Below are 16,367 nucleotides of genomic sequence, written 5' to 3' on the forward strand. Positions count from 1 at the left end.
AGGGGGTCAGAAGTAGGAGATCAGATTCCAAAACAATCTCTTCCGGGCTGTTGAGAGTATGAAGCAGGGAACGAGCGAATGAGGCTGTTGAATGCAAGTGTCGTGGGGTAAAAGAGGGGAGCCGAAGAGGGGGTCAAAGATATATCTTCACTATATACAGTGACTCTGATGAAATCTACATATGCAATGAACATCACTTGAAGCCAATAGAAGCCAAGTAATAATTCAAAATCGTCGCAGTGAATTTGTATAGGAGGTGGAAGGTAAAAGACTGACCGCAAATCCGAGCCCACAGAAACGGGCAACCCCCCCCCAGAGGCCGGGACCCCCAGACCCTCCCCTTCTCCCCTTCTCCCCTTCTCCCTCCACCCCCCGACTTTCTGCTCCTATTTTTTCTTCTCCCTCTCCTTCATCCCAACGTCCTGCCACGTCAACTCCTCCAGCTTCTATCCCTCCGTCACTCCGCCTCTCCTCATCAAATCCACCGCGTCGCGTTTGCTCTCCGCTGCATGGGCACCAGGGGTTCCCTTTTCACCTGCAGCCCAAAGAGACTTTTCATCCCTCGTTTTACCTATCGCCTAAATCTACATAACTTCTTTTCTCCCTCGTCTGCCCTTCCAATTCCTTCTTCTCATCCAAGTCTCCCATCTCCGAATCGGACGACCGCCGATTTTTTGTCCCCACAAGTCCAGTCCGACGTCATGAACGAAACAACTCCGTCCCCGACTCCGGGGCCCGCCACAAAACCTTCATATTCACCCCCTGTCGCGGCAGGCACAAAACGAAAGAGAGGCGGTGCTGGAAAATACTATGCTGTCAAGGCTGGGTATCAGCCGGGGATTTACTATGAGTGGAAGGATTGCTTGGCCCAGGTGACGGGCTTTAAAGGCGCTGTTTGTGAGTCCCAAACTTTCCGCTGCAATTTCGCAACACAAATGTTCATTCGATCGGACAGTCAACTAACAAACCTCTCTAGTCCAAGGATTCCCAACGCTCGAAGAAGCGAATGCCTTCCTTACCGGTGTCAAACCTCCGTCGTCGCGGGGCGCGTCGCCACTAAGCGCGGAGCCGACAAGGTTCTACGCGATACAACGAGGACACAAACCCGGAGTCTACACCAACTGGGCTCATGCACAAGACCAGATCAAGGGATTTCAGAAACCACGATACAAGAAGTTTTCCACAAGAGAAGAAGCGGAGGAATTCGTGAAGCTCGGCGGAGCGCCTGTCCAGTTTGCGAGCGCCCCGGGATTGACGAGTGAAGTTCCAAAGGACGAACAAGGCGCACCCATTGAGCCAGGCGAGGGTCCTTTACCTCCTGGTGCAGAAGATGGTTTCGATCCGAACGTGCTTCTCGATCCGAAAACCGGCAAGGTTGTTTACAAGACCGACGCGCAAAAGGCCGCCACCAAGACGCAACCGAAAGGCCCGCCGGGAATGCTCCGCATATACACCGATGGCAGTTCGCTGAAGAATGGACGAGAAGGCGCGAATGCCGGTGTCGGAGTTTACTTTGGCCCTGGTGATGCGAGGTTTGTCTCCTTTACTTTCTATTTGCAGAAGTAGTGTACTGACGTTCCTCTCCCAGCAGAAACGTATCTGAACCCCTTAAAGGTAGCCGCCAAACGAACCAACGGGCGGAACTCACAGCCATCCTGCGCGCCCTCGAGATCGCACCTCGGCATCGCGACGTGACCGTCGTTACCGATAGCCAATATGCGATCAATTGTGTTACCGTATGGTTCCAGAAATGGCGGAGCAATGACTGGATGACGTCGGACAAGAAGCAGGTGGAGAACAGGGACCTGGTCGAGAATATTTTGAGCAAGATTGAGGAGCGCACGGAGCTGAAGGTCAAGACACTGTTTGAATGGGTCAAGGGACATGCTACAGATCCTGGCAATCGGGCGGCCGACCAGCTCGCGGTGAACGGGGCGCAACAGGCCGTGCCAGGGTATGACGGTTCAAGGTAGTTAGATAGAGCGACATCCAGCATAACTCTCATAACTCTCAAGAAACTCCTTCAAACAACACCCAAGCATCAAAGTGGTAAATATCTCCAACGTAGCTGAGTCAGGAAAGGATTCCCGGATTGGGCGAACCGGGACAAGCTCAGCGATAAGCTCAACCTTCTCCTCGGCACCCAAACTTTTCTCCATTCATCTTCAACCCATCACAGTCATCGTCGCATCGTCGATCGATTCAGTCGCTATCGTCCTTTATACTTTCCATCGCGAGTTTTTCAGATGAGACAAAGCTTGGTTCTCGGACTCTCACATTTCTGGAACCTTACTATGTTTGAATAACACGTGCTGAACCAATTCCACACGTACATTTCCAAACTCGATTAAAGACAGTATGCTAATTCTTATCAGTAACACTTCTTCTACATATTTGCGGGGTACATTGCATAGCAGCATGCCGACCCTATCGCTCATCAATTTCAACATCGTTTGTGCGACGCTGGGGGGTTTCATCTCCGTTTTCGGCCTTGTCTCGTACCTGTTCAAGGAGAGATTCTACCTTTCTGAAGCTTGTACGTACCCCAATCTCATTAAACCAATGTACTTTCTGATCAAGTGTGCAGTGATATCGCTCCTCGCAGGCGTGGTCTTCTCCCCGCACGCAGCAAACTTCATCCGACCGCTCGACTATGCGCTCGGCACGGACCAGAATCTCGACCAGATCACGCTCTGCTTTACCCGGCTCGTTCTAGGCGTGCAACTTGTCCTCGCAGGCGTCCAGCTACCAAAGCGGTACCTGCAGATCGAATGGAAGAGTCTTTCCCTTCTCCTTGGCCCGGGGATGGCAGCCATGTGGATGTGCAGCGCGCTGATTATCTGGGCGCTGGTACCGAACTTCTCGTTCCTGCATGCGCTTGCTGTCGGGGCGTGCGTTACGCCCACGGACCCAGTGCTGTCTAATTCCATCGTCAAGGGGAAATTCGCCGATAAGAATGTTCCCCAGCCGTTGCAGCGGATTATCATTGCTGAATCGGGCGCGAATGATGGGCTCGGATACCCGTTTTTGTTCTTCGCTATCTATCTCATTCAGTATACCGGTATGGGAGGGGAGGGGTTTGACGGGGGTGCCGGGAAGGCAATGGGGTTGTGGTTTTATGAGACGTGGGCTTATACGATTTTGCTGAGTGTTGGGTATGGGGTTACGGTTGGTTGGATCTCGAGGGAGATGCTGCATTGGGCGGAGGAGAAGCATTATGTTGATCGGGAGAGTTTTCTTGTTTTCGCTATTGCTCTTGCGGTAGGCCTGCCAAAATCCCTATATGGAGTAAAGCTGACCATCAAAGCTCTTCATCGTCGGAACATGCGGATTGATAGGAACAGACGACCTCCTCGCGTGCTTTGTAGCAGGAAACGTCTTTACCCAAGAGTATACCCCTCCCCTCACCTCCCTTCCATTCTCCAGAAAAATGACTAATGGTATCAGCGACTGGTTCCGCCTCGAAACAATGGACGACTCCCTTCAACCAACAATAGACATGCTCCTAAACCTATCAGTCTTCATGTGGTTCGGCGCCGTCTGTCCCTGGTCCCTCTTCCTAACCAACGACATAATCCCCCTCTACCGACTCGTCCCCCTCGGAATCCTAATCCTGCTCGTCCGACGCATGCCAATTATTTTCGCCCTGCACAAATATATCGATCAAATTGAGAATCTGTTCCAGACGAGTTTCGTGGGGTTCTTTGGACCGATTGGTGTCGGGGCGATCTTCTATCTTTCTGTTTCGAGGGAGTATCTGGCGAAAATTGAAGTGCGTGGTGTGCAGCGGGAAGACGCTAAGAGGGTTTCTGATGCTATTGAGGTGGTCGTTTGGTTTTTGGTTATTTGTAGTATTGTGCGTTCCCCCTTTCCCTCCATTCACCCTCGAGACAACTCACTAACGTGGAGAAACTGGTGTATAGGTCGTGCACGGCCTCTCCATCCCCTTCGCAAAAGCAGGATACCACCTCCCGCGCACAATCTCAGCCGCAATAAGCACAAGCACAACAAAGTCAGCTGATGAGCCTATCGCGCTCGCCAATAACCCAACAACACATAGCACGGCGACTCGTGATACGGGCGGTGCGCTTTCGCTGCTCAAAAGCGCGAGGAGGTTTCGGAGGGGCGAGAGTCCCGGTGCGGCTGCGGCGAGGCGTGGACATGGGAATGAACGGTCGGCGCAGGGACAAGGGCAGGGACAGGGGCATCATGGTCATGGAAATGGACACGGAAATGGACAAGGACATAGTCCTCAACCCATCGCATTCCAAATCGGCCGGAGCGTTATCCGCCCCTCTGAAGCGGGCGAGGATAGCCGGATCGGGAGCGGCGGTGGGGAAGAGCCGAGTCGGCCTGTGAATATTGTGTTGAAGAGTGGTGAGGGGGCGGCTGCTTGATTGGTACTGGTAAGGTACGCGCCGACGGCTCCTGCAGGACGGAGACATGAGGGTGGAGGCATGAAGATGAAGGTGGGAGACATAGTTGGGGGGTGTCCTGATGCGACGGTCGCGTGGCGGGGGTTTTAGAGGGGATACGGTAGTTCGTGGATAGAGGATAGAGGGTAGATGCTGAAGGTTTTGAGGGTAGGGAGTCCAGTTAGGAAGAGGATAGAGGAGGGGATGAGAGAATACAGATAGATAAACCGACGTATGGATATCACTAGGACGCAAGCCACCCAGTGAGCGTTGTGTTTAGTAGAACCTGAGTTACTGAATAGTTGTACCCAGTGGAGTATGCGCTGGTCGCAAATACTGTGTTGTGTTAGCTAGGTTTGTCTGGGGTGTCTGGGGAAGGCTTCTCCAGGGGTCTCTTATAGTGTCGTGTTAAGTCTTTGAGGTGTACTCAGCGCAGACACCCTCTAGGCGAATAGCTTATTGAGTTCACGACTATATTGATTTCCCCAGTTTCAGCCTTGCAGCACCCGCCGCATTCCTAGTATTGCGAAGCCAATGATATAGAAACAACAGTCGGTGAAGCCCCGACTAGAATTACGCGCCAGATCTACTAATCAGATACGCATCGATAGCGCAAAAATAATAGAAAACAGCAGTATGCTTAACGAGGTATCATTGAAAGCCTGATATCAACCTAGGATGCCATCCATCGTAACTCATCTCATCTCATCTCATCATGCACGAATATGATGCGTATGTAGGTAGAACGTGACAGGTAGGTAGAGAGTAGCAAGGTAGGTAGGTGATTAGGTATCAAAAACAGCAACAAGCAACGAGCAACGAGCAACGAGTAACGAGCATTTCCATCGACGAGATTGGTAATCATGTCCTGTATTCCATATCTTCGTTTTGCAAAGTGCAACGTGGACTGTGTCGGATCGTGTGTGTAGTGGTACGTGTCTGTCGATTACCAGCCACCACCACCACCACCGCCGTAACCACCGCCGCCGCCGCCGTAGCCGCCACCACCACCACCGGAGGGACGAGCGTTGGCGAGGTTGACGCGGATCTGTCTGCCGTCGAGACTAGTTGGGGAATGAGGTTAGTAAACATGCCAGCAGTAGTAGTGGAACGCTCTCAGAGAAGCGAAGGAAGGATGAGGAAGGATGGTACGTACTCCTGCTCGTTCAAGGCAGCAATGGCAGAGTCAGCAGCCTCCCTGGAGCTGAAGGTGACGAAGCCAAAGCCACGGCTGCGGCCGGTCTCGCGGTCCTTCAGGACGATCTGTCGTTAAGTAATGTGTTAGTGCCTGTAAATAGAGAGGCGTGGGTGGGACGAGTAGATAAAAAACGTACGGCATCAGTGACCTCACCGTACTCGGAGAAGACGTTCTGGAGGGTTTGGTCAGAGGTACCCCAGGAGAGGTTTCTGTTTGTGTTAGAGGAATCGAGTGGCAAATGTTGTGTTGGGTTGATTCTGCAGATTCAACCATCAGGAGTCGGTGGTGGATAGACATACCCAACGAAGAGCTTAGTCGCCATGATGACTTTGATGCCAAAGGCGAAGAGGGAACGCGTAAGGACTGAGGAGGATTGGAAGAAAGTCGGGAGAATGAGGAAGGAAGAGGAAGAAGATGCAGAAGAAAGCTCGGCCGCGGGGTAAGTTGGCAGGGAAGAGGCAGGCACGTGGTGGAGGCCAACTGCAAACTCAATCGTGCTTTGTCAGCGGATCTGGTGCAATTTCTGCTGTCTTTGGCTCATTTCACCCAGAAGGTCCTTAGTCAACTGTCAGCGGCTGTAGACCCCGCAGTCAGTTATGTACACAATTGCATATGCAGTATCACTTGAACACCTGTTTGCAATGACAGACTTTACCTTTCATTCTCGACCATATTCGCCCGTCCTTCCGACCTCTTCGATTTTTCCGAGGTGCTAATGGCACTGGGCTTGGTGGTTCCCGCTGTCACGAAGGGCTTGGCATTTAATGACAGAAAGACCGCGACGGGACTGCTCCTGCGATCCTTACCTACGAACTGTCGCTTACTTGACGGAATCAAAATTATCCTGACTCGATGAATATCGTGAGCAGAAAGCTGGTATGTCATAAGACTGTACAAAACACGAGATTGGTTGATGAACTGATAACCTTACCAGTCCTAAAATCATCAGCGTGGGGTGCGGAGTGTCGTGTGGAGCGACATCGGTCCCATCTCCCAGCAAAATGTCATCACAGCACCGTCTATCAGTCACCACTGTCTTAATAGACCCCTGAATCGAATGACTTTCTAATACTATACAAACCATGATAGAAGGCTATCTGCTGTATATCGACGGGAGAATATGGACAACCCCGTCGCCGCAAACGTCCTCGGGACAATGGGCGCCGTGTTGTGGTCGCTACAGGTACGCCGACCCCCTCTATCTAGACAGCAACAACTAACAAATAAACCAGCTCCTTCCCCAAATATGGAAGAACTACCGTCGACACTCTACGAAGTCACTCTCCACAACATTCTTCCTAGCTTGGGCGATCGCCGGCGTCCCACTGGGCGTATATAACATCGCCGAGTCTTTCAACGTGGCATTGCAAGTCCAGCCTAACATCCTTATCTTTCTTTCTCTGGTAACGTGGAGCCAGTGTAAATATTACGGCGACAAATGGACTTTGAAAAGAGTTGGATTCGTTGCGACGACCATTGCAGTGGTCCTCGGTGGAATCGAAGCCGGTCTATTCTACGGCATCCGCACCGCGAATGATCGAGGTCAAGATTGGGCTGCTATTCTGATGGCTTCCCTTGCAGCAGCACTACTTGCCGGTGGTGTGCTACGGCATTACCTTGATATGTTTCGAACAAAGTCGGACGCCGGGCTATCGTTAAGATTTGCGATACTAGACGCGAGCGGGGATGTAGTTTCTCTTTTGTCTGTGGGGTTTCAGCCTACCATTGATGTGTTGGGAGTTGTTGTTTATGCAACGGAGTTGGGGGTTTGGATTGGACTTATGGTTATTGTGCTGTGGTTTCGGGTTGTCAAGGGGAGGAGAGATTCCAATATTGACGAAAGCGAGGAAGGTGATCATGAAGACAGAACTGATAGAGATGAGGAGCGCATTGTATGATGAATCTCATACCAGGACCTGATGTGTTTGAGGCTCAGCCATGATTTCACTGTATACATCAATATAGACACTTTCCGTGCCTACTTAGTCATACTCGCGTTGAGCACCTGACATCCCAAAGTCCAATCATATCCAATGCAGGAGATTTTCAGCAGGGTTGCACATGCACATCGCGCTTTGTTTCTCTTACCCTTGTACTGAGAGAATCTCCTCTGACCCATCAGTGAAGCGCGGTTCGTCCGTGTGCTGTGGTTGACAACAAACAATTCAATTATATCAGATCCAGATGGAATCAATCGAAGGGCTTCGTAGACCATCACGCAGTGGAAAAGTAGCCCGGCATATACACTGAAGCGCGTGAGCCTACACGGTGGGAATCATGCAACTGTCATTGCCCACCGTTCCAGGAGGATCCTGGCATTATATGGGTGACGTTACGGGGGAGGTGTTTCTGAGGGAGGTCGTGGGGCCGGTTCTTTATGATTTTGTTGGACGGTTGGTTGAGTTGTGGGCGGTTAAGGGGAAATCTGCGTAGCTGATGGGGATGTTTATAGATTTGCGTTGGGTGCTGTTATGGGGGTTTTTTTGGGGGGGGGGGTCCTACAATTGTTGGTATGGGCGAGATGCCACCTGCAGATGGAGGCATGAAGCAGCGAGATGACATGGACGAAGAGATCATCTCCCAGACCGTCCTCTACCCGAGGAACAACAAGCGATACTAGATCTAACAGAAGCAATCGGGGACATGCGAGGGTCTCCCCTCCCGCGCCTTTCAAGGATCTGGGTCTGCCAGAGACCCAAAATCAAAAGGGCATTGCGGGTGAAGGAGAGATTTGTCCGGCGCGAGATCGCAACCGCTGTCTATCAGCTGGGCCAGGGGCCCGTGAAATCTGCACTGAGCCATATACTTTCCCGCGAGCGAGCAATGGCTAGAGAGAATGGTCGAGAACCAGATTACTTTTCGCAGGTGTGCATAGACGAGGTATGCTCTCCGTATCCAGGTTTATCATTCGAATTGAGACTAACAAGTACAGGCCGTTGGATTCATCATAGCCGGCCACGAAACAACAAGCACATCCCTCTGCTGGGGCCTAAAGTATCTCACGGACCAACCCCACGCGCAAACAAGATTGCGCCGGGCCCTGAAAGCCTCATTCCAGGAGGCCTTGACAGCCAAACGCACACCTAGCCTCCAAGAGATGATAGCCGCCGATATACCCTACCTCGACGCCACCATAGAAGAAATCATCCGCTGCTCCGCTGCAACGGTCGCCATTGACCGCGAAGCACTAGTCGACACCACTATCCTCGGGCACGCAATCCCCAAGGGCACAGTTGTTACATATCTAATAAAAGGCCCAAGCATGACGAACCCTAGTCTTCCCACCCATACTACTCCCACATCAAAAGATCTCGAGGCAAGATTATGCGCTTGGGATGCAACGGACATCGGCACCTTCAATCCGGCGCGCTGGCTAGGAAGCGTTGATGGGGAGGAAGAGCAGTTTGTACCTACAGCCGGTCCGCAATTAACCTTTGGGCTTGGGACGCGCGGATGTTCCGTTAGGAAGCTGGCTTGTTTGGAGATGAGAATTTTCTTGGTCCTGCTTCTTTGGCGTTTTGAACTTCTGTCTTGTCCTGAGGGTCTTTCGGGGTATGGGGAGTTGTTGAGCAGTACGAGGAAACCTAGGCAGTGTTATCTGCGGTTACGCGAGATATGCAGAGAGTAATTTATCGGGGGGTGGCTCTTTACCGTCAGGAGGATGCGAAACGGAAGCGAATGGTGAAAGCACTAGCCTACATGTAGCCCTTGGGGTTCAAAGGCATTTTTGGAGTTCATCAGTTTTGGGAATCGATCAGTGCACCCGCGTCATCAATTAAAATTTCTTGACCAAGGCTCTCATCTCGCTACCAATTCAATACCTCCCCGCTGCCTCAAAATCCACCGAGATGACCCGAAATCCATGCAGACTTTCCTGTCAAACAAAACCATTCAAATACTAAACCCGACCCTCTCCCTCCACCTCCCCTTCCACCCCGGATAAAACGGACTCTCTTTCAGCGTCTCCTCATCCCAGTCCTTGACAATTAACCCCTTATCCTCCTGCTCCCCCCTCCACTCTTTAAGTTTTCCCAAAACAACTGGCAAAAGATGCCTATGCACTTTTGGCTCCGTAATCAGCCTTTTCCCCTCCATAACCTGCTTATACAACAAAGAAGGAATATAAGGCTTGTCTCTCATCTCCGTAACAGGCGTAAAGATAGCCTTGAAATTAAACACGATCGCGCCGCTAAGTAGTAACCAGCGCAGTGTTTGCCAGTCAACGCGCAGATAGCACTGCTCTATGGGGACTTGGTTGTCGGAATTGGAATGGCATGCTCCAGAGTTCAGGGCGTACTCTTCTGGTGTTACGAAGAGCGGCTTCCAGTCGTCTATGAACCAGGCGCCGCGCTGGATGGGGGCGTCGGTGGGCATTTTTGTGAAGTATCTACCTTTTTGTTAGAATAGAGCTTTGTTCTGCAATGTTAAGGAGGGAAAGACGGCAAGGGTAACGTTCATGGAGACGTACCGATCCATAGACCTAGCCATCTTGTCATAGTCGTTCACCTCTGTGTGGATCGCTGCGAGTGGCCGTCCAAAATGCGTCCCGAATGTCCAGCCTATACTTGAACATATAAATCCCGCGCGGAGATGATATACACCCGTCTCGCAGTCGCGGATCATCATGGGGAAGTCCTCGGGGACATTATCGAAGAGGACTGTTAGTGGGTGTGTACTTGTTAGATCTGTCCTGGTGTCAAGGAGCCTGTTGACGAAAATGGTGTTGTTCTCTTTAAGAGAGAGTTGGTTTAAATATCAGATACATATATTCTAGAGAACCATTTACATTAACTCACGGCAGGCGAGCGTTAATTCTGCATCTGGAAAGTGATTTAGGATTTTATTGCCGTGTTGTCTTAGAAGGGCTTTTCACTGCTCAAGGCTAGAAAAGTAGTTCTGTTCTAGTTCGACCCAGAAGTCGGGTTCATATTTCTGGAGCGCTGCGGATTATTCCACGTTAGCAACCGCCGAAACTAGCTCAAGCTGGGTAGTCAAGGGAGCTCACTCATCGTCTGGTGATAAGTCCATCTAAACGGCCTATACGGGCGAAGGCAAGCAGTTTTGATATTGAAATCGGGACATGGCTTGGGATTCGGAACGCCGCTTAAGACCGAGTAATCGGGGAATCGGCCGAGAGCTTTGATGTCTGCTTCGGAGAAGCCAGTTGCTGTAGTAGGGCCACTCTTTAAGCCCTTGGCTTTGAGAAGCTCTGCGTATTTCGCGGCCGTTGGGTTCGCCTTTGCTGCCTTGAAGAGGACATCCCGGCGAGAGGGCGGGAATTGGGTCTTTGGATCGGGGTCGGAGCAGGACTTGGAATTGAACTTGGACTTTGTTGGAGCTCTTGATGGAAAGAATGTGGACTGTATCTTTGCAGCAAAGGAGAAACCGTAGAATCTCAAGAAGACAAGTGATGCCGCAGCGGATAGGGCCAGAAGCCCTAAAAAAGCGGACTTGGTGAGACCGAAGGGCCCTTGGCCGGTTTGAAGGAAGTGTTGGATGTTAGTTGCCATTTGGTGCGTTTGAGGTAGATCAATATCTGGTGATGGTACGTGCGCTTCAATGCCAACTTTTAACTTTAGTATTCTTATCTCCGTCATTTGAGGTCTCGTGGCATGCATGCTGGCGCGGTTCCTGGGGTTGATCTGTCAGTCGGTGCCTTTGTCCAATGGGAGTGGCTTCGCGATGCATTTCCTTTTCGGGAATTTATGCTCGACTCTATGTCAATGCCAGCTACATACACCCTGTAGCGAATCGTATAGCATTCTTGTGGTGAAAAAAGACAAGATATACATTCCAATATACCGAGACAAGGCAAAAAAGATCATGATATCAAGAAACCCACACAGACCCCTACCAATCCACGCCCGTTGGAACCATAGCTACCTACCAACAAACTCCTCCAACAAAACCTAAAAACATCACACAACCATGTCAATGACCTACGGAAACAGCCTAAACACTGCACCCTCTCACCCACTCCCCAAAATTCCAGATAATGTCCTCGACCAATTCCTCCTGAGGAACAAAATCGCCGTCATAACCGGCGCAAGCCGCGGCATCGGCGCCGCCGCAGCAGAAGCCCTCGCCGAAGCAGGCGCGCATATAATAAACATCCACCACCAACGCGCTACACCAGAGCTAACAGCCAAAACAGAAGCACTCGGTCAAAGATGCGGCGTGAGGGTGGTGAATAGGCAATGCAATGTCTCTGACTACGAGAAGTTAAAAATTATAATAATCGAGATAAAGAAAGAGTTCGGACAAATCGACATTTTCCTCGCCAACGCCGGAATTTCCATTCCCAAACCGCTCCTCGAACAAAGTCTCGAAGAATACCACGCCCAGATGGCCGTTAATGTGCATGGGGTAATTCACAGCGCCAAAATAGTCGGCCACATCTTCGAAGAGCAGGGATTCGGCAACTTCATTATAACGGGTAGTATAAGCGGTCGGGTTGTTACCGTCCCAGTCGACCATACAGTGTACAATATGACCAAGGCAGCCGTTACGCATCTGGGCCGAAGTCTTGCGCGCGAGTGGAGGGGGTTTGCAAGGGTTAATGTTGTGGCGCCGGGGTATATTGAGACGGATATGAGTGATTGTCCTGCGTCAAATGGGGAGGCGAGGAGAATGGCGGTGCTAGGGAGGCTGGGGGGTGTTAAGGAGTTGAAGGGGGCTTTTTTGTATTTGGCGAGCGAGGCCAGTTCGTTTGTTACTGGGGCGGAGGTTACGGTTGATGGGGGGTATACGTTGCCTTGAATATGGATGGGGATAGATTGGGACGGTAGGGCTTTGGACTTCAATGCTAGCAGGTTTTTTTGAGGTGTAGTTCTGCCAATATGTGTGATTGCAATCAAGCTGTGTACTAGAGAGCAATTGGATAGTAGAAGCAGGTGAATCAAACCACCTAGCACCCTCATACATGCCTATAGGTGTGTTGGACTGGTTTCTCTATAAGCGTACAGCATAGTCTTCAAGCCCAATGCGTGGTTACTTCGTATTGTAATTGCCTGATTATCCCCAACTCGAACGCAATTACGCTACTCAATAACTAAATGCCCTGAAAGACAACCTTAGTCGCACAGTGCCTACGGGCACCTAGGTAGGTAGTCGTGATGAATTTCCGCTTAGGGAACAATGATAGCGCAGTTCTGACCCTGGCCAAAAATATCATGCCATACTTGCATGTCATCCCAAGTAAATATACTGCTTCCTGTTTAAAGCAGACACCTACCCCTTCTCACTCTCTCAGTTCTCCAAGGCCTGAACATCATCGAAAACCGGCCCCTTGAACCCCTTATACCCCCAAAGCCAGTACCAGAGCGACGCAACAGTAATGAATCCCACAAACACCACACACGAATAGTTAACCGTCTCCGCTGTAGCCGGGAGATAAGACGGCATGCAGAATAACGGTACTGCGAGCGCCGACCAGCCTATAACTCACGACCAAGGTAGGTTAGCAGCGACGACCTGAAGAAGAAAAAATAGAGAGAGGAATTGGAAACATACAAAGCGCAACAACATTACACCCCACCCCAAAAACTCCCAAATCAAACCCCCCCATCTTAACAGCCTTCCTCTTCCCCATCAGCGAAACAGCAACAGGCGACGCATAACTAACCGTCAAAAAAATAACCCCGGCAGAAGAAAACGCATTAAACGCCGCCTCTGACCCAAAGTATATCGATCCCAACAGAATCTGAGACAGCATACTAAGCATCATTGCATTCAGCGGGACATTCAAGTATCCATGGACAAGACTCCAGTGTCTCGCGCCGGGGATTGCGCCGTCGCGTGCGAACGCCCAGATGCAGCGCGATGTCGCTGTTGTGCAGGCTATTCCGTTTAAAAGTGCGAGGATGATGAGTGGGAGGAGGAGAAGGAAGGAGCCGGCCTCAGACCCGATTGCTGATTTCACGATCACTGGAAAGGGTTGGTCTGATTGAAGGAGGGTAGATAGGGAGGCAGAGGGGAGGACGGCGACGACTGGGATGAGGAAGAGAAGTCCGGCAAGGGTGTTGATTAGCACGGTGAAGATTATGGCTTTGGGAACTTGCGTGCGGGGGTTTTTGACTTCTTCGCACATTCTGGAGTGCCCTCGTTAGTACAGAGTACTTTTGTGGAGGCCTTGATGTGGGAATGCAGGACATACGATATCACCATCCCCGTAGAAGACGTCGAGTACGCGGCGTGAAGAAGTCCCACGCAGAATGCCCAACCAGAAGGCCAACCGGACATGGGCTCAAAGCCGCCAAATATATACTCTGCCGAGTTGCGTCCGTTGCGAGCAATGGCCAACAGGCAGACGACGATAGCTGCAAGGCCGGCGAATGTCCAGAAAATAGCGAAGGTCTGTAGATGTTAGCCAATCGAGCGCAATGCAAGACTATGGAGTGCATACATCAAGTAAAGGAAGCCATCTATTCCCATATGCCGACGTAGCATTACAAAGCACAGTAATAGCAACGAAGATGAGAAAGTGCTGGTACGTCGCAGCTTGAAAGATCCCAACGCCAGGCTCAACCTCAAAGACGTTAATGCATCCAATGAAGAACCCCGTCGTACCAAAGTTCACAGCTAATGTAATCAGTATATTTCCCGCTGCATACGCAGCACCGCAGATCCAAGACCCCAGTTTGCGAGAGGACGGGGGCAAAAGCATGAACGTCTGATAGTAGACACCCCCAGCCGTAGGGTAAACACTCGTAATCTCAGCAAGGGAAACCGCAACACAAATAATGATTGTAGAGACGGTAATCCAGCCCCAGATTATTGTGACTGGGCCGCCGTTGATCAAGGGGTAGAATAGGCTTGTTGCGAGGCCGTAGGGGATGGCTGCTAGGACAAAGGCCATGAATACCACGTGGAACGTTGAGCGGTTTTTGACTAGTTGCTGTGTGTAGCCTGTTATTTCTTGCAGCTGGGCTGCTGCTATGTCTTCTTCGTTTCTCTCTACATGTTTCTTTGTCGAGGTGTATTCTTTGGAGGAAGGCATCTTTGAGGCGCCGAGCAATGGGATGGCAAGTCTAAAGACACCAGAAGAGAACAGAATGGGCTTGATTCCTATATAAATCCATGGGTTCTACAGCCATATGTACCATCATCTTGATTTGTCTGCTATCATTCTCGAATTCGTAAAGTGTCGTTCCTGCGTGGCCGCGCCGCGATGACTTACCCAGTTGGTTCCTTATCATGTAGCTATCTCGGTACTCATATCTTATACTGGTTAGTGTGCGCCTATCCTTCTTACATCCAGGTGTTATATATGACTAGCTCTTGAGGAAAAAAGTAAATGATGAGAGCTACCCTATGACAGTGACTGCCCCTATTAAATGCAGTACATCCATCCAAAATACATCGACCCCAAAATCAAGGAGCTTGAAAACTTCCAAAACAGCTAGTTTAACCTGCGTTACAGGCTTAGAGAGCATAAGATCGCTGAGCTGGCTCAACCTATCAAGGACAAACTGTCTTGTCCGCAGGGTCTCTATCCCTTCCCTACTACGGAGGCCTATTTGAACAAAAGGATAGAAACTCACGTGGCCGGTAAACGCTAGTATTCTGCCTGCAGAATACCCATCTAATTGTACATGCTTTATTTCACCAAGCTTTACTTTGGTTATAGAATAATTGGATTGGCCTCCTCGCCTTCCTCCCCCTCCTCTTCCTCGTCCGAAACCAGGTCAATTGCATCCATGAGAGCCAAGTTGATCGGCCTCTCGCGATCACCTTCCACCGCGTCCAAGTTGATTGGACGATCCACAGCACCTCCTGGTTGTATACCCTGTTCTCCAACAGGAAGACAAGGCTGACGTATCTCCCCACGTACATCCCACAATTCATCTCGTACGGAGCACTGACTAGCATTATCAGGCCATTTGCAGTTGGCGCATGCTCCGCCAAACGCGCCTGGAAGGTGACGGCAATCGATAAAGGGTCGGCAACCTTGTAGGGTGCGGCAGCGCGTACAAGGCCGCGCAAGCTGGATACCCCTTGATTGAATGAGCAGGGCATTAATGTATGAGGGCCGATGCTGCATTATTTGATCTGCCTGGATACTGCCGCGGACAAATGGAACAGCCTGCCCTTGGCGGGCCAGCAGCGCGAGCCCCACGCGAGTATGTACAAAGGGTGCCAGATATTCCTGACCCTGCAGAGGAAGAACAGGGTATCTTCCAGGAGGTGTTGTATGTTCAAGCCGGCGGAAAAGGGCATGGAGGCTCACGGCGGGGGCAGCAGCGTTGTTGGTATTGGTGTTGTTGGTACTAGTAACACTTGTACAGAACAGTTTATTTTCATCAGCTTTCTATACAAAAAGCTCATGAAAACAAGCGATCCGTACAGAGAAGTCAGTAACAGCATCCAGATAAAGAGGAAAGAGACTCAATAAGCAGGCTCGTACGCCATGGTAGGTGGTGGTAATGGTAGTGGTGGTTGGTGAAGAGAGAGAGGAGAGGAGTGAGAGATCCCAAGAAGAGGCCCTGCTGTGTTGCTGAGTCGGCAGCACACTCAGACACTCTACTTAAGTATGCCTACTCTGTACAAGACCATATATATTCCATAGCTAATTCAATTTATTTGGCAGATATTAAAGCAAATATTCAAGCAGGCGTTGAGGCCAGCGTAAAGCAATTCAAGGGGACATTCAAGCAGACATTCGAGCGGGCGTTGAGGCCAGTGTAAAGCAATTCAAGCAGACATTCAAGCAGACATTCGGGCGGGCGTTGAGGCCAGCGTACAGCAATTCAAGC

The 16,367-nt window shown here is 50.7% G+C and overlaps 9 protein-coding genes across 9 annotated transcripts; 6 read left to right on the forward strand and 3 right to left on the reverse strand.

Moving 5' to 3' along the window:
• Positions 1-336: 336 nt before the first annotated feature.
• On the forward strand, positions 337-1,668 carry BDV14DRAFT_149029 (RNA-DNA hybrid ribonuclease). The gene is made up of 2 exons (XM_073766520.1): positions 337-897; positions 977-1,668. Exons 1-2 carry the CDS (start codon positions 510-512, stop codon positions 1,564-1,566), a joined length of 978 nt encoding a protein of 325 aa, XP_073623131.1. The 5' UTR covers positions 337-509; the 3' UTR covers positions 1,567-1,668.
• Positions 1,510-2,031, forward strand: BDV14DRAFT_183233 (uncharacterized protein). The gene has a single exon (XM_073770352.1). It carries the CDS (start codon positions 1,770-1,772, stop codon positions 1,971-1,973), a length of 204 nt encoding a protein of 67 aa, XP_073623132.1. The 5' UTR covers positions 1,510-1,769; the 3' UTR covers positions 1,974-2,031.
• Positions 2,032-2,266: 235 nt separating this feature from the next.
• BDV14DRAFT_149069 (putative Na/H antiporter) lies at positions 2,267-4,756 on the forward strand. The gene is made up of 6 exons (XM_073766521.1): positions 2,267-2,329; positions 2,376-2,536; positions 2,588-3,261; positions 3,308-3,390; positions 3,448-3,856; positions 3,924-4,756. Exons 2-6 carry the CDS (start codon positions 2,419-2,421, stop codon positions 4,395-4,397), a joined length of 1,758 nt encoding a protein of 585 aa, XP_073623133.1. The 5' UTR covers positions 2,267-2,329; positions 2,376-2,418; the 3' UTR covers positions 4,398-4,756.
• Positions 4,757-5,361: 605 nt separating this feature from the next.
• BDV14DRAFT_205002 (RNA recognition motif domain-containing protein) lies at positions 5,362-5,935 on the reverse strand (the record flags this gene model as incomplete). Its single annotated transcript, XM_073774635.1, has 4 exons — positions 5,362-5,479; positions 5,572-5,678; positions 5,750-5,822; positions 5,913-5,935. The coding sequence occupies 4 exons, from the start codon at positions 5,933-5,935 to the stop codon at positions 5,362-5,364; spliced, it is 321 nt and encodes a 106-aa protein (XP_073623134.1).
• Positions 5,936-6,185: 250 nt separating this feature from the next.
• Positions 6,186-8,098, forward strand: BDV14DRAFT_183242 (PQ-loop repeat-containing protein). Its single transcript, XM_073770353.1, has 3 exons — positions 6,186-6,489; positions 6,548-6,796; positions 6,846-8,098. Exons 2-3 carry the CDS (start codon positions 6,734-6,736, stop codon positions 7,509-7,511), a joined length of 729 nt encoding a protein of 242 aa, XP_073623135.1. The 5' UTR covers positions 6,186-6,489; positions 6,548-6,733; the 3' UTR covers positions 7,512-8,098.
• A 338-nt stretch (positions 8,099-8,436) lies between these two features.
• Positions 8,437-9,241, forward strand: BDV14DRAFT_205004 (cytochrome P450; the record flags this gene model as incomplete). Its single annotated transcript, XM_073774636.1, has 2 exons — positions 8,437-8,493; positions 8,546-9,241. The coding sequence occupies 2 exons, from the start codon at positions 8,437-8,439 to the stop codon at positions 9,239-9,241; spliced, it is 753 nt and encodes a 250-aa protein (XP_073623136.1).
• Positions 9,242-9,504: 263 nt separating this feature from the next.
• BDV14DRAFT_205005 (heme-dependent oxidative N-demethylase family protein) lies at positions 9,505-11,123 on the reverse strand (the record flags this gene model as incomplete). The annotated part of the gene is made up of 3 exons (XM_073774637.1): positions 9,505-10,000; positions 10,082-10,271; positions 10,619-11,123. The coding sequence occupies 3 exons, from the start codon at positions 11,121-11,123 to the stop codon at positions 9,505-9,507; spliced, it is 1,191 nt and encodes a 396-aa protein (XP_073623137.1).
• Positions 11,124-11,541: 418 nt separating this feature from the next.
• Positions 11,542-12,372, forward strand: BDV14DRAFT_211859 (uncharacterized protein; the record flags this gene model as incomplete). The annotated part of the gene is made up of 1 exon (XM_073776188.1): positions 11,542-12,372. One exon carries the CDS (start codon positions 11,542-11,544, stop codon positions 12,370-12,372), a length of 831 nt encoding a protein of 276 aa, XP_073623138.1.
• A 489-nt stretch (positions 12,373-12,861) lies between these two features.
• BDV14DRAFT_205007 (amino acid/polyamine transporter I) lies at positions 12,862-14,611 on the reverse strand (the record flags this gene model as incomplete). The annotated part of the gene is made up of 4 exons (XM_073774638.1): positions 12,862-13,049; positions 13,126-13,703; positions 13,769-13,968; positions 14,018-14,611. 4 exons carry the CDS (start codon positions 14,609-14,611, stop codon positions 12,862-12,864), a joined length of 1,560 nt encoding a protein of 519 aa, XP_073623139.1.
• Between the last annotated feature and the right edge of the window lie 1,756 nt (positions 14,612-16,367).

The sequence above is a fragment of the Aspergillus stella-maris genome (assembly GCF_047715825.1).
Source record: "Aspergillus stella-maris strain CBS 113639 unplaced genomic scaffold BDV14scaffold_85, whole genome shotgun sequence".
Lineage (NCBI taxonomy): Eukaryota > Fungi > Ascomycota > Eurotiomycetes > Eurotiales > Aspergillaceae > Aspergillus > Aspergillus stella-maris.

Coding starts and splice junctions, on each gene's coding strand:
- BDV14DRAFT_149069 (XM_073766521.1), top strand. CDS start 2,419: ATGCCGACCCTATCGCTCATCAATTTCAACATCGTTTGTGCGACGCTG. Junction 3,262..3,307: donor TTTTCGCTATTGCTCTTGCG/GTAGGCCTGCCA, acceptor TGACCATCAAAG/CTCTTCATCGTCGGAACATG. Junction 3,857..3,923: donor TTTTGGTTATTTGTAGTATT/GTGCGTTCCCCC, acceptor ACTGGTGTATAG/GTCGTGCACGGCCTCTCCAT.
- BDV14DRAFT_149029 (XM_073766520.1), top strand. CDS start 510: ATGGGCACCAGGGGTTCCCTTTTCACCTGCAGCCCAAAGAGACTTTTC. Junction 898..976: donor GGGCTTTAAAGGCGCTGTTT/GTGAGTCCCAAA, acceptor AAACCTCTCTAG/TCCAAGGATTCCCAACGCTC.
- BDV14DRAFT_183233 (XM_073770352.1), top strand. CDS start 1,770: ATGACGTCGGACAAGAAGCAGGTGGAGAACAGGGACCTGGTCGAGAAT.
- BDV14DRAFT_183242 (XM_073770353.1), top strand. CDS start 6,734: ATGGACAACCCCGTCGCCGCAAACGTCCTCGGGACAATGGGCGCCGTG. Junction 6,797..6,845: donor CCGTGTTGTGGTCGCTACAG/GTACGCCGACCC, acceptor CAAATAAACCAG/CTCCTTCCCCAAATATGGAA.